Genomic DNA, 14,882 nt, shown 5'->3' on the forward strand with positions numbered 1-14,882 from the left:
ATGTAATTTCTTGATTTATATAATTGGTTTAAAAAAGTTGTTTACTAAATAAGTTTTTATAGTTAAAATGAAAATATTAATATGTAAATTTCCTGAAAACTTAAATATTAAAATTTTATTAATTTATATAATTAAGATAAAAAAAATAGTTTATATATTAAAATAAATTAATTGACGTAATTATATTGATTTGTATAATTAGAGGATGATGAATATGTATATTAAAATAAATTTACAAAAAAAATTATATAAATAACTTATATATTAATTTATGAAATTTAATTATAAATTGGTAAAATTAAAATTAAAATATGTAAATTATTTAAAATAAAAAATATATATATAATGATATAAAATAAAATTAAAAAGACTTATATATTAAATATTTTATAATTTATAAATTTTTATAATTCAAAAAAAATTATAACTTTGAACTAATGATACATATAAAGTAGTATTTATAAAACTAATTGAAAAAATTAAATATCTTAGTAGTTTATTACTAGGTCATAAATTGGACTCTTATTAAAAGACTTTTATTTTATTTAACATTTTGTAACATAAATATCATGTGAATAAAAGCGTATGTAAACATCATGTTAACAGTAGTTAGTTTCTGCATCTTTTTTGAATTTTATTTTACCTTTAAAATTCATCATTCCAAAAACTAAAATTTATAATCAATTCAAAATGTAATTTTATATTTCGAATGATTCCAGAGGGGAAAAAGAAGGAATGCAGGAAACAACAGCTTATAACTTTGTCCCGACCCGTCTAAAAAAGTTGGTTAAACAGGCTGACCCATGGTTCCTATAAATAAGAAAAATGCATTTTCAAAAACATTGGGTAGTCTTTATTATTGTCTACGTCAAACTGTCATATTTTATTACATATTTAAGTTATATCTTTTTTCATTCAAATAAACCTACACACTTACTGCAGGAGTATTATATCTAGTTATTCCCATAAATAATAGTATGTATTTTAAAATAATCATGATTTTTTTATATCTGCAATACTACTACTATATAGTAGTAATTTGCAAATTTTTGGATATGAGAAAAGACAAGACATACTGAAAACATGATGAATAATTCATGTAAAATAGAATTTGCAATGTTTTGAATTCACGTGCCACTAATTCCAACGTGCATCATTGAAATGGCACTTTTATTTGTCCCTGAAATCGTTTACAACAAGATTGAAATACAAAGGTAAAAAATATACAAATGAGTTAAAATTAAAATTACATCAGCATTTGATTCTGATTCCATCATTGCTCCCTTGTGAAGAGACGATCCAAATTCTTCAAGAAATAATGAATGGCGCACACAAAAGCAATTATGGGGACCAACCAACGTAATCCAAACAAACCACCACCACCACTTTGTTCAGAAGTAGCTGTTCCCTCACTCACACCTTCACCGCTGCAATGCAAATGGAAAGCTCTTAAGGGTCTTAGACAAATTTCTCTCATTCATATCAAATAATATAATTACTTAGTCATAACCATTTATCAAAACTTCATGCGAATATTCATTAACAAATATATGTGCTAAGGTGCATTATTAGTGTAAAGGTGTTTTATATTGTTATTCAATCACAAATAATTATATTTGATAAGCTTAATGACTTTTAAAATAATTAATTTAAAAGTTATACTAAAAATGATTCTAATTGATTAATAGTGTAAAAACTTTTATTTTGATAATAATGCCTAATAAACTCGATATTCAATCATGATTCTTTTTTTTTTTTTTTTGGTTTATATGCAAAGTTAGAGTAAAAACAAAATATTCATTTGGAGTTATAGTTCAATATTTAGTTTGACACATGAGGTCTAGTTACATGCATTAAATGACTTACCTTGGCGTTGGATGATCTTTAATTTTTGGTGTTGCTGCTGCTGTTAATAGGGTTAGTGGAGCACCAACTATCCAATGTTCAGAAACTTTTTTAGGCCTTGCTTTTGCTGCTGATCTTCTGGATGGAGCTGGAGCAGAAGGCTTTGGCATTTGTGTAGGATCTTGGGGTGTCTCACTAGGAATAGGTACCTGTTTTGCCTGCAATACAAAAAAAATTTGCATGGTTTTTTTTTATAGAATTTAAAGAGTACAACCAATCAAAAGTTCAGGATGTGTTAAAATATTAATAATAAAGTGTTTGTCGTAAAAAGTTATGTTCATATTATCTTGAATTTATGAAAAAGGAAGGAATGCCATTCACCAAGCTACCAAGTTCCTGAATTGAAGGTTATAGAACATATGGATGTATCTCTCCTTTGCCAACTTTTGCTCCCTGTTCAATCTTCTCCAAAAGCCATAAATTGATCCCATATTCAAGACTTTTTTTGCATATATCTTCCATGTATAGCTGCAAGTGAAACACAAGAATTATATTAAGAAATTCAACCATGAATGTTGTTACAAGTAGTAAGTACACTTGTTAGTTGTTAAGAATTACCATTCATTGATACGCTGAAGACCGGCTTTTGACATTCTGTTCCAATGCTGAGAATCAGTCTTGCACTTTTCAAAGAAGTCAGCAATTTTGTCACTTGATTCATCTCCATTATAAGGATCAATATGAAAGCCTGAGACCCCATCAACTATAATTTCAGCTGGTCCTCCTTGATTTGTTGCAAAAGTAGGTAGTCCACAGTTCATTGCCTCAATGACTGTAAGACCAAAGGCCTCATACAATGCTGGTTGCACAAAAGCTCCCTTTGTATCTGAAATGCACCGGTACAGCTCACTGTTGCGATAGCGGTCAGTTTGAGCTGCAATCCATCTGAATTGTCCCTTGAGATTGTACTCCTTCATCAAGAAATGCATCTTCTTGATCTCCTCAGTTTCTTCTCTGTCTTTGGATTTGGCTGGATTGAAGAATCCTCCAACAACCACAAGGTTCACCAAGCTCCTCAGCCTCTTGTTTCTTGCATACCACTCAACTAGGCCACTAAGGTTCTTCACTTTGTCAAGCCTAGCCATGGAGAAGATGATTGGTTTCTTCATGTCTTCCAAAAGTCCTCTGATTAGAAAACACATCATAGTTTGAATTAGGCCATTGCAATGAAATGACACACTTCCATTTCAATAAAATAAATTAACGAGAGAAAAGTGGAATGAAACTCACATGTGTTCTTCATTGTCATCTTTACTATAAAGTAGTTCTTCAATGGCAGGATGAAATGAGGTCAATCGCTGCTCTTTCGCTGTGGAAGGGAAATAGACAGATTGATCAGCTCCAGGTGCAGCAATGTTGAACTTTGGATCAAACACATTGATGCCGGAGACTGCGCGACAAAGTCCAGGCATGGTGAATGCAGTGTGTGTTTCATACTGTCCCGGCTTTTGTTTGCTGATAATACAAAATAGTGAAATGTTACCCTCATGATAAATTTGACCGGAGGATGGTTACTTAGCATATAAGAATGTGTCACTCAGAAGAAAAGGAGGCAAACCTTCCAGCTATCTCTTGGTATGTACTAGTTATGATGAAATCGGCTGCATTCATTGAGATTATGTCAGCTGTGAACTGACATGAGAAGTGGTACTTTTCATCAAACGCCATCCATTTGGCATCAGAGTCCTCATATTTGGTCTTCTCCAAAGCATGAGCAATGGTTGCCTTCATTTATTATGGATAGAAGTTTTAGTTCAAAGTGCTGATGGGAAAAGAATGTGCATAGATAAGCTAGGAGATTGAATGAACCTGAGTCACTCCAAGTTTAGAAGCCATTAAGGATGACACCAAGTTTCCATCAGTGTAATTTCCAATGATGAGGTCAGGCTTGTCTTCCATGAGGTCAAAAATCTTGGCAGTAGCATCCTGTTGGTGATAAAGATATATGAAAAAAGGAGAAACATAAGTACATGTTTTATGTTCTATTCTTTTATTCTCCCTACTTCTCTCTTATATTGAAAATGGGAGATATGATTGCGTACATGCCTGAGAAAATCTTTCTAAATAAGGGTAGATATCAAAACGGGAGACCCATTGGCGAAGCATTCCCTTGTCTGTATAGAAAGGGACCCTGAGAATGTTTGAGTGCTTAGTGTTGGTGACAGGTTCTAGTTCTTGGTTACATGTGGTTCCTTTGGCATCTGGTATGAGACGAGTTACCTGTGCATGGAACATAAATTTAAAGCCTCTAGAAGAATGATGAAAATAAGATAAGTGATGATTAATAGCTTTTACTTTTTGAAACATAGTTTATATTTTTTGTATTAGTAGTTAGTACTTAGTAGCTTACCACAAGAATCTGAGGCTTCACGTCAAGGCCTTGCAGCTCAATCTTATGGAGTAGCTCTTCCTCTAAGGCCCTTACTTGATCAAGAATATATACCACCTGTTAAAAAAAAAAAAAAAGCCCCAGTCTCATTGAAGTTATTCAATAAAGAGTAGTGTTACAAAACCAGAAAAAAAAAAAATGTCATACTTTTGACCATGTTCAGCTATATTCAAGAGTGGTTGTTAGACAAAATAGCATCATTAAAAGATTTAGGAACAAAGTTTTTGACTGCATAGCTTTTTCTTAAATGAAATCATTGAATAGGAGAAATTCCCACCTGGCCTCCAGTGTCTGGCAATCCTAGGACATCTGCTTGGCCAAAGTATCCATGAATAGAGAGGATAACTATGTTGAACATATTTGGAAGCCTGCTGAAAAGTGATTCCAATTTCACTGGATCTGCTGATTCTAGTACCTCAGAGAGCAATTTCATTGTCTCTTTAACCCTTCCTGCTGTGTTGCCCCAACCTTTATCAAATCCCCATTCCTTGAACCTGCAGACAGTAATAGAGATTGTCAATTATGAAAATAGTTTTCCCTTGTTCATATGGCTCCTCAGGCAAACTGAAGAAAAAAAGTAAGAAACAATCAGAGATAGAAAACTATATTACTTATGATCCTAGCTTAAGAAAGATAAAATTATAATAATTCTAATTCATGATTATCTTTCAAATAAACCAGCCTATGGATACAATACGAATCTTCAAATGAAATTCATTGGTACTCTAAAGACATCAGATTAGACTTTCTTAACCTTTTTTTCTAATCTTTTCATGTGTAACTCACTGTTACCAAAATGAAGGATAAAGTAAAAGAGTTAGATGTTGACCTGTCTTCAAATTTCTGGTATGCTGTGTCTTTGTTGAGTGCAGATACATATGCTTCGGCCACTTTCAGTGCTTGCTGAAGCTTTGGCATGGTATTCAAAGTGTCTTTGATCATAAGATTCTGCACATTGATAAAAGAAATATGCAATCACTGTTGTTAAACACTGCTTTTCCAGTATTACAAAGTCATTCTTTTATTGCTTTTTCCAGTGTTTACATTTCAATATTTGATACTCTCATGCCTTTTATTTACCTCTCCTTGATAGTTAAGGCTCAATAAGTAATCCAGCAAAGGATTTATGCTTTGGGAGCTCCCACTCAACCTTGAGGTCAAGATCTTGGTTGTAAAGTTTAGTCCATTCCCAATAGAAGAAGAAAGAACCATCTGAGGGGTGGAGAAATCAATAGCCCCAAAGTCTAGCTCCAAAGCATTTTCATCATTTGCCCTGCACATTCAAGTCTGTAAAGCATTTGCACTAACCATTGGCACAAACAAAACACAGCATGTCTAGCCAAAGGGTAATAATGTGAATGAGCTTCAGAGAGAACCACTTACCATTTCTCATCAAATATCATTTCCTTATACTTCAAGTATTCTACAGCCTCAATACCTTCTACTTGCAAATCATCAGCATTCACTTTAATATATTCCCAGAAGCCAGGATTAGGCCTCACTGCAAAAGCAACATATGGTGGAACAACAGCGGCTTCCTGAACACAATTCCAATTTGATCCAAAAGTTATATTATTCTCTTGAAGCCCGTGTTTTTGAGTCTCTCTAACGAGACAAATTGTTAGCCTATGAAATGATATTGTACCTGAGTGCAACTGAAGATGTAACCCAACATGCCATCTAGAAACTTTTTCCTCTCAGCTTTATCTTCAACTGTTTTCTCCACATCATCCATTACATGCTGCTGTTTCATTAACCTTTTCCCACTTGCAACAAACCTGTTTTACATTTTCCTCCCATATAAAAACCTTATGGAAATGAAAGAGCCAAAGTTTGGAACACAAAAAATATGAAACTCATTTGAGTATGACTGCTATGACCTATATAGCATAGGTGTTAGGAAAAAACTAATACAATTCTATAGGTGCTTTTGATATTGTTCTCCGATGGGAATTGGAGCTTTAACTTAATAATTTATGTCAACTTCTAATGCAACTTTTATTATACAAGTTATCGAGGTGAAATTTCAATGTAGTTTTGATTGAAGAACAATACTAAGTACACTAAGGAACTGTCTGTAAAGTTTTGTCCGTTGACATATAGTACCTGGCAAAGCATCTCTTCATATGGAACCGGCTTTGCTTCAAGGCTTCTGGCATGCTATCTGTGATCGAATCTGATCTCTTCAAGGCTGAGTTTGGGGCAGTAGAAGCCATTTGAGGGACAGTGACTATAAGATAATAATAACTTGTGTTGAATTAAGGGTAGTTTTGTGCATGTTGTTTTGGAGGGTGTGGAGAGAGTATATATATATTGGATTTATTTGACTTGAGGGGGGATTGAATAATCAGAAAGAATGAGTGTAGGTTATCAGAGTGGAAGAAAGGGAAGAATATGTGAAATATTGAGGATGGAGGAGAAAGCAAAATATTGTGTTATTTGATTTAAAAGTGGAGGCAAAGAATGTTTTAAGGAACATGAAGTTGTTATGTGAGGTAACATCCTTGTTCTTTTCTTTATCCCAACTCAAATGCACACGTTGTTATTCAGCGCTTTTCTGAATTCTGACTATTATTTTACATAATGCAGATTGTCGTATAAAATCAATTGCGTATGAGTGTGTACACAATACATGAGGAATTAGAAAACACTACTTAATTTAAATAAATTTTTCGACAATAATTATTTTTGTTCCTAAACGTGTAAATCACTCATAAATTTATCTCTAAAAGATTAAAATTCAAATTTTAATTCTCAAAAATGTAAAATTATAAGAAATTCATATATCTACCATTTCGTGACAAAGCAGTGTTTAGGTTTTTCTTTTTTTGGGAAGATTAATTGCTAGTTGAGATTCTGTTTCTCAAGTTAGGCATAAGCCATGGATTGGTGAATGCTGTTCAGTGTTTAGGTTATTTGCTCTGTTAAGCAGCCAACGTTAATTAACTATGATATTTTTATCCTCCTGTGTCACGTGTCTCTCTCGTTAACAATAACAAATAAAACTTATCGATTGAATTTGTTGCAAATTTTATACTTTTAAAAACTAAATATTGAATTTTCTTCTTTTTATATAAACCTAATTTAACAATTATATTAATAAAAATCACATTCTATATATAATTATCAATATGATATAATAATTATTAAAATCATACCAATATAATTTGATCATTCTTTAAAAAAAATATTGATTAACAAAATCATTTTAGTTTTTCAATATACAAGAAAATCATTTTATTAGATTTTAAATTTACATATTATATTAAAGCTTTAAATTACAACCACTGAGCAGCAAGAATATCACATCAAAAACTCGATTCAAAACATTATAAATTCAACTTCTGAAACAATTTCACCCAAATTCAACCTCTCAACGGCAACAACAAAGTACTTTCGACAATAAACATAATTTGCATCAAACTTCATATCCTCACAGCAGCAAAGATAAAAAGCACTCCTCACAGGAGATACTTTCAAAACAACACACCTTATTCAACACACCACACTCCTGAAATAGTTTCAAAAAACTCAATACCTAATGACCACTGCTGGAGAAACTTTGAAAGCAAAAAAGCACTCCACTAAACAAGGTTTTAACAGTAATCTTTGGCATTCATGTCTTAACAATAAAACATAACTCTCTTGACGTTCTCCTTGAGTGCAGGCAATGGTCTCACAGCAGCATTGGCACCAGGTACACGCGTGCTACGCCCTACACCGCCCATCCCACGGCCTGCAACAGCACCACTTGTCATAGAGCCACTATCCGACGTCTCTGGTTCCATGTAAAACCTTGCGCGGAATGCAGCAAGGTGAGCATAGTATGCAGGAGGCACTGCAATTGTTAAACACCACAAATTAGTTAATAACCACACAAAAAAGCAAATATAATATGAAGATCCACCAAAAAACAAACTATGACAGAAAACTCACCGATTGAAACAGACCGGGTGCACCGAGCATATCTACAAAAACAAGAACATTCAGTTACAAATTATATCTTTGATCAGAAATTGGAATAGTGAAAGATGAAAGGCAATGCAAATTACTTACGTGTAGCAAAGATTGTTGGTGAGTGTTTGCAAGGCATCAGCAGTAAAATTGTTTTCATCCCACAACACATGGTAGTGAGCAGGACGGCTTGTACCCTGCAGCATAAAAAAACATGAGAACATATCCAACATCAAATCATATCATCAAAAATAACATGAGAATTGTTATTTAGCGAGCAAGAGAGTATAAAAGTTTACCTGTATTCCAGCATGGCTGCAGAGATAAAAGTCAAATTCGGTGGGATGGCAGATTTTGGAGTCAACAACAGTGCCTGCAATATTTTCATTTTCAGCAGTGTTATTATTTAGCACCAAAGCAGTGAACTTGGTTATTTTGAAAGTATGCACGAAATAGTTAAATTAGAGTAGATAGATACCAGGCAATATGTTGCCACTCTTGTCAACAGAACTCTTATCATGATGGTTGCTAGCAAAGAGCCTTGTGTGGTGACGCTTTTGAACCACCACAAAAGTCACAGGAGGCTGATAATTGGGTTCCAGGGATGCACATGCCTGGTGGTGGAACAAAGCAAAGAAGAATTAGTTAGCAATTAGCATTAACGAAATATTCTCATAACCAAGAAAAACATTTCTCTCACCTTTCGAATAGCATCAAGCTCAAACAGTAGAACCTGATAAAACTGTCCCTCACTCACACCATCCCTTCACAATGATATTTAAGAATTCATTATCACATAAAATACAACATATTAATCATCATATAGTAATCACAACAAAGGTTTTAACAGCATAAAATTACCTATAAAATATGATGCGTTGTGGCTTTTGTCCTGTAGCTCTCCTAAAAGATATAAGAAGTTCCCTGCCAAAAAAATAAAATAAAATTAGAAAATAATCTAGAAAACTAAGATTTATGATATTATTATCTAACTAAAAAATGTCCAGCAACCCCAATGTCCCAATGTGTATTAACCAGCTCACATATGAGAAAAAGGGAAGTAGAGTACTTGATCATTCCACCAGTCACTGTTCCTCTGACTGGATCTTGCCATTGTTTGAAAAGATCCTGAATGAGTTCCTGCCTATGAACTTGGGCACAAACTAAACCAGCATACTTTGTAATTTCAGGATAGTCTTGCGAAGCCACAACCTACAGTTTAAACACCCGACTTAATTAAAGCCAATTGCCAAAAAATAAAACATCTTGTTTGGACCATTAAAAATAATTAAAAAAACATACTGCTGCAATTGATGGGCTTGAATCCTCTCCAGGATGTGGATGAGTCACATCAGCTCCAAAAATAATTGTAGGTCTGTCACTGACCAAGGGAATGCGTCGTGAGAGCGCATCAACCAGTACAGTGTTTCTCCCTCCAACTTTGACATTAATTTTCAAAGCAACATTTGCAAGGTACTGCTTGCTCATTTTGAAGACATGCTTAGTTAAGCAACATTGTGAAACAAGTCCTAGGTCAGTCTCACATATCCGTTTGAGATCACCTACACAACAAATCAAAATTGATGTTTTTCATTAATTCAATCAGTATGAAAGGTAAAAAAATTATGAAACAGTCAATGAAAAATTACCATAAAGAGATCCATTATTATCGGGCAAGATAACGATGAGCAAATCAAGCTCTCTTCCTTGCAGTTTGTTCTTGGCATCATGATACCGAGTTTTAAGAACCTTTTCCACTTGATCAGGGCGAGCACTGACTGGGGGGACTACTGGCTCAGGTGTAAATGCCTGATCACATGCAACAAAAGATATTAACTAAATCAAGAATCAAGGGAACTGAATGCTAGAACAATTTTGTGTAACAGGAATATTTACAATACCATTCCAGATATATAACACATCTGAGCAAGTTCATAGCAAAAACCACGGGCAACACTATCTTGAACATTCCTTGAAAAGTTTATGCAGAACCAGTTGTTAACTGTCCCCCCATTAACCATTTTCTGAAAGAAATATAATTCAAATTAATATATTAATATGGATAATATAATATAAAAATTATAAAAGTATACAATGAACCGTACTGCGTATTTTTTTTTGTATGGCTACCAGAATGCACCAAACAAGAAAATACCTTATTCATCATATTCCATTGCCCAACTTGAGGAAGACAATCCTTTTCTCTGCCCGTATCGTGATATTTGAGCTGAAGGGAAGATAAAATGTCAATTGTAAGATCATAGAAAACAATGCAGAAGTTTAAAAATCAATAAAACGATCAATAAAAAAATACCCATGGAGCAGGAAGGATGCGAGCTTCAACTTGAGCAAGTTTCTCGCTAATCTTGATTCCAAATTCTTTAGCATAAGGATCTTCGTGGTATGCGTTGTGGTGTACTGTCTGAACAGTGAAAATACATGATGCACACAAAATAATTAATGCAGATACAGAAATGGCACCAAACAAAATCACAAAAACATCAAATTTACCAAAGAGAAAAAATATTAAATAAATCCATAAAAAAAATGGCCCGACAGCATTTTTCTGACCTGCATGATATCACGCTCCCTCTCACCAGGACGCTGGCATGTAACTCTCAGCAAATTAGTGATTTGCCTCTCATTAAGCCTTTTCGAGTACCTTTGACCCTCCACTATCTTGCAAACCTACATAACCAGACAAGATATTAGCTAAAGCAGGTACATCCCAAAAAATAGCCAAATGATTATTGTAACATGAGATTTTTACCTCCATTGGCAAATAGTTTGGTCTCTGTGCATTGCCAACTTGCAGACAAGGCCACTGAGTATGTTGAATGACAAACCCATATGTCTCATAGAAGTACTCCACAACAGATTTCATGGTTCCCCTTTCATCTACCGGGAATCTAAAAATGAGAACCAAAAGAAAGTCAGCAGAAAAACTCATGTACAGCATTAAAACAAAAATTGCTACCAGTACTCACGTCAATTCTCTGGTTGCCTGTGAAGTCAGACCAGAGATACGATATTTTCTTCTCATGTTTCCACGATGTGTCACTTCAACTTTGATACCCCGGAGAGCTTTCTTGATCTGTTATTCAGAAAAATATAGGATTTCTTAGTTTAGATCAAATCCACCAATATTTTGTTTATAAGCAATGCTGAAAAAATGATGTTGGAAAAGCAAGTACACTTCACATTCAGTGACAAATGCTTATGCATGCACACAGTGATACACCATGTTACACTACCTAAACAGCAAGAATGACAATATCGAGGACACTTAACAAAATCTGACCTTCACACGATCAGCATCAGAAAGTGGCCGGGCGGATACATCTCTGTTCAGCAGTTGAGTTACGAAATCAATTACTGGCAATGGCTCAATAAATGCAGTGGAAGACATATCTGCACATCCATAAGTCAACATTTAGATTGAAAATTGAATGGACAGAACAAACTAGTTAAGGAAAAAAAAAGGAAAATCTAGGAAAAAAAGAAATAGATGTACAGACTAAAACTATGTTACAACAAACCAATGTTCAGTGATAGCCCCATCTGTGTAGGCCGAATACTCTGGTAGAAACCACGCCAGCTTTCCAATCCCTCACCTAAAGGCTGTCTTCTGCCCAAATCAGGTGAATAAAATGATCTTCCAACAGGACAATACCTACAACATCAAACATCCAGTTAGCAAAGAGTGTCACAAACATAGTGAAACAAATTATACTAAACAGAAATAAATCATAGTGAACCAAATTGTACTAAACCGAAAACAAAACAAATTGTAACAGGAACCTTGTAGTAGGGAGTTCGCGCAGAACAATGTCAAGGACCTGCAAAGCCTCTTGAGGAGCATCAGTTTGCCTTCCTTGTAAAAAGAGTCCCAAATGGTGAAGGTCTGCACGTGCAGCCAATTTTATCACAACCTTGAACTCCCTGTCCCTCCTGCATTGAATATAACAAAAAATTATAAAATGAAACAATGATAAAATCAAAAACTAAGAAACAATCAGTAATAAACACAGAAGTAAACCTCTGGCCTCCAGCTCCTTCATCATCATCAACGAGAACAATTCTGAACTCCTTTGACATAAAAGGAAGTGGTCCAGCAGTATAGAGGCTCTTGCGTCCATCATAAGCAGGGAGTCTCTTACCCAAGTGAGATTCCCGGTACAGTCTCACCAACTGCTCCATAACAGCACGGTTCACCCCTCTTGATATCACTTCTGGAGTAATTGTAACCTAAACAACCAGAAGCAGCAAATAATTAATTTGTTAAACAGAAGAATAAGAATTTTTCCACCAATCATTATCAAAGTTGGAACTTACATCATATTGATGCAGATCTTTGTTGGGTAACTCAGCAAAGAAATGATTAGCCTTAACAACACACTTGGTGCCATAGCTACCCTTTCCAGGTCGAAGGGGAAACCTCATTGATGATTTACTTGCAGGAGGAGGAGTAGGAGCAGGTTCAGAATGAAGCACCATCTGCCCCATTGACTGTTCCAAATCAATAGGCTCTGGCGGCAGGGATGAACTGGCCTCAGATGATGCAGGCTGAGAACTCACCCCAGTTTGATATGACTGAACTGAGGTTGCTTGGTGCAGCTCGGGTGCCGGTGGCCTCGATGGGCCACCATATGAAGGACCAACGCCACGGCCACTGCCCATACCACCACCACCACCACCACTTCGGCCACTGCCATATCCTCCACGGCCTCCTTGCTGAGAAGGCCCTCCCCTTCCCCTACCTTGATAATCAGGAGGGGCACCATATTGCTGTTGGGGCATCCCACGGCTGCGGCCCCCTCCTCTTCCTCCTTGGGGACCCCAGCCTCTGCCTCCTTGGGGTCCAGCCCCTCCTGGGGCAGCAGCAGCAGCTTGTTGTTGGGGCGGTGGTGCACTCCTTTCAGAAGGGTGTTGAGCCTCAGAGCTTTCACCCCCACTTGGTAGTTCAGTTCTTCTCTTTCTGACCATGACGAAAACTGCACGCATGGGACACATTTGTTATTAATAATTAATCATCCATCAAAAGGCAAGCTCTATGATCAGCATTGCCAATGTGAATAGACAACAAGAAAACGAATCAAATGGCAACACCAAATCATATCATCTAGAAGCCAAAAAACAAAATAACAACACCAAAATCATATCAACAGTGGCAACCTATGAAGCACCGACACCGACACGGACACGAACACGTGGACACCTGTAATGTCCAAAATATAGAAAGTAGTACAGGTGTCGTGTCACACGGCAAGGGGCTGGGGCGTCCGTGCTTCATAGGTGGCAACACCAAAATTGTATAATAAATACTCGGCACACTAATTAAATGACACACAGCACTTACCAAGGAATAAAAAGTAATTAACACACACAATAAATACAACTGCAATTGCAGCTGCATCAACCACAAATATCCACAATTTCCCACAATATCAAGGTTCACATAAAAAACGCAGGCAACAGCATTTTAAAACCTTAATAACAACAACTAACCAATTAAATTGACAACATAACCAATTACTATGAAAACATGCTCAGAATAATTTACCAGTAATAAAACCCATTGACTAGTAAATAGAACATCATCAGAGTTCAAAAACCCTGACCAAACAATGTGTCGGTAAAAAACCTTCAAAATTTTGACAAAGAATAAAAAGCAAACAAGCAAAGTACACTGATTTATATTCACCCCCAGCATAAACACGCGACACGCGATTATTCTCTTCTCATGTAGGGTTAAAAAAGTCCAACAAAAAATAAGCAATAACTAAAAAGAATGTTCGTAGAAAACACAAAAAACCTAAACCACCGGTGAAAACCCAGACATTGCTAGAAAATCCAAAGCCAACATAAAGAAAATTACCAAAATCTCCAAAAACCAAACCCCAAACAAAAAAAAAAATCCCTAAGAGAAAAAACAACATGCGATCTGAAACCCAAGCAAAGCTTAGACACCAGAAACACCAAAGAGAAAACAAAACAGAAATCGTAAAAATCTAAACTAAAAACAGATCACACCAACACCCACCACGCACTCCACAGACACTAGATCTAGGCAAGTGAAACACGAAAAGGAAAAATTCTGAAGAGCACCCACTAAACGAAACGGAAAAATAAACAGGCTCATCAAACAAAACACTGAGAAAACCGGGAGAGGAAAAAAAAAGCATGAGCATCAAAAACCCTTAAAAAGGCAGAGCAAAACAGAGGAAAACAGAGCATGAACATCGATTTATACCTCAGGGAGAAAGAGAAACGTATTGCAGCTGCTGCAACGGTGGACAGTGGAGGGAAGAAGGGAAGAAGAAAGAGAGTGTCTGTAAGAGAGAGAAAAGAAGAGTGGATTTTCTCTGAGAGAGAATGAGAGAGAGAGAGAGAAAGAGGAAAACACATGAAAGCTGGGAATTGGACATGTTATAAAGATGGGGTAGGTCTTTGAAAATGACCACTCCGTCCCTACAAGTTCCCTTGGGTCTTCTCTCTGTGGATGTCTCTGCATGTTTGGATTTCAGTTGCAAACAGACTTTTCCAGCAAAACAATTCTTCTTCTTCCTTTTCTAAAATGAGTTTTCTAAATTCGTATTCAAAATCAAACATAGATTTATTCGATTTTGTTTCT

At 35.6% G+C, this 14,882-nt stretch overlaps 2 protein-coding genes across 3 annotated transcripts; both read right to left on the bottom strand.

The window, feature by feature from the left end:
* Window positions 1-1,094: 1,094 nt before the first annotated feature.
* Window positions 1,095-6,741, bottom strand: LOC100783965 (sucrose synthase 7). Of its 2 annotated transcripts, none has more exons than XM_003549139.5 (15): window positions 6,401-6,741; window positions 5,940-6,072; window positions 5,678-5,832; window positions 5,375-5,567; window positions 5,124-5,242; window positions 4,572-4,788; window positions 4,256-4,351; window positions 3,952-4,125; window positions 3,715-3,831; window positions 3,464-3,630; window positions 3,136-3,360; window positions 2,464-3,030; window positions 2,235-2,373; window positions 1,867-2,063; window positions 1,095-1,427 (listed from the first exon to the last, which is right to left on the bottom strand). In XM_003549139.5, exons 1-15 carry the CDS (start codon window positions 6,508-6,510, stop codon window positions 1,274-1,276), a joined length of 2,763 nt encoding a protein of 920 aa, XP_003549187.1. In that variant the 5' UTR covers window positions 6,511-6,741; the 3' UTR covers window positions 1,095-1,273. The 2 variants fall into 2 exon arrangements, 1 of the variants encoding a protein (XP_003549187.1); XR_001385311.3 differs by having other exon boundaries at window positions 1,290-1,427; window positions 2,227-2,373.
* Window positions 6,742-7,597: 856 nt separating this feature from the next.
* On the bottom strand, window positions 7,598-14,659 carry LOC100778754 (argonaute 1). The gene is made up of 22 exons (NM_001353328.1): window positions 14,502-14,659; window positions 12,584-13,242; window positions 12,288-12,496; window positions 12,050-12,199; window positions 11,788-11,921; window positions 11,550-11,659; window positions 11,236-11,342; window positions 11,019-11,157; window positions 10,820-10,936; window positions 10,563-10,670; window positions 10,404-10,475; window positions 10,150-10,272; window positions 9,898-10,057; window positions 9,551-9,810; window positions 9,318-9,460; window positions 9,110-9,172; window positions 8,949-9,012; window positions 8,727-8,862; window positions 8,548-8,621; window positions 8,351-8,445; window positions 8,231-8,262; window positions 7,598-8,132 (listed from the first exon to the last, which is right to left on the bottom strand). The coding sequence occupies exons 2-22, from the start codon at window positions 13,232-13,234 to the stop codon at window positions 7,918-7,920; spliced, it is 3,162 nt and encodes a 1,053-aa protein (NP_001340257.1). The 5' UTR covers window positions 13,235-13,242; window positions 14,502-14,659; the 3' UTR covers window positions 7,598-7,917.
* Between the last annotated feature and the right edge of the window lie 223 nt (window positions 14,660-14,882).

The sequence above is a fragment of the Glycine max genome, chromosome 16 (assembly GCF_000004515.6).
Source record: "Glycine max cultivar Williams 82 chromosome 16, Glycine_max_v4.0, whole genome shotgun sequence".
In the NCBI taxonomy this organism is placed as follows: Eukaryota; Viridiplantae; Streptophyta; class Magnoliopsida; order Fabales; family Fabaceae; genus Glycine; species Glycine max.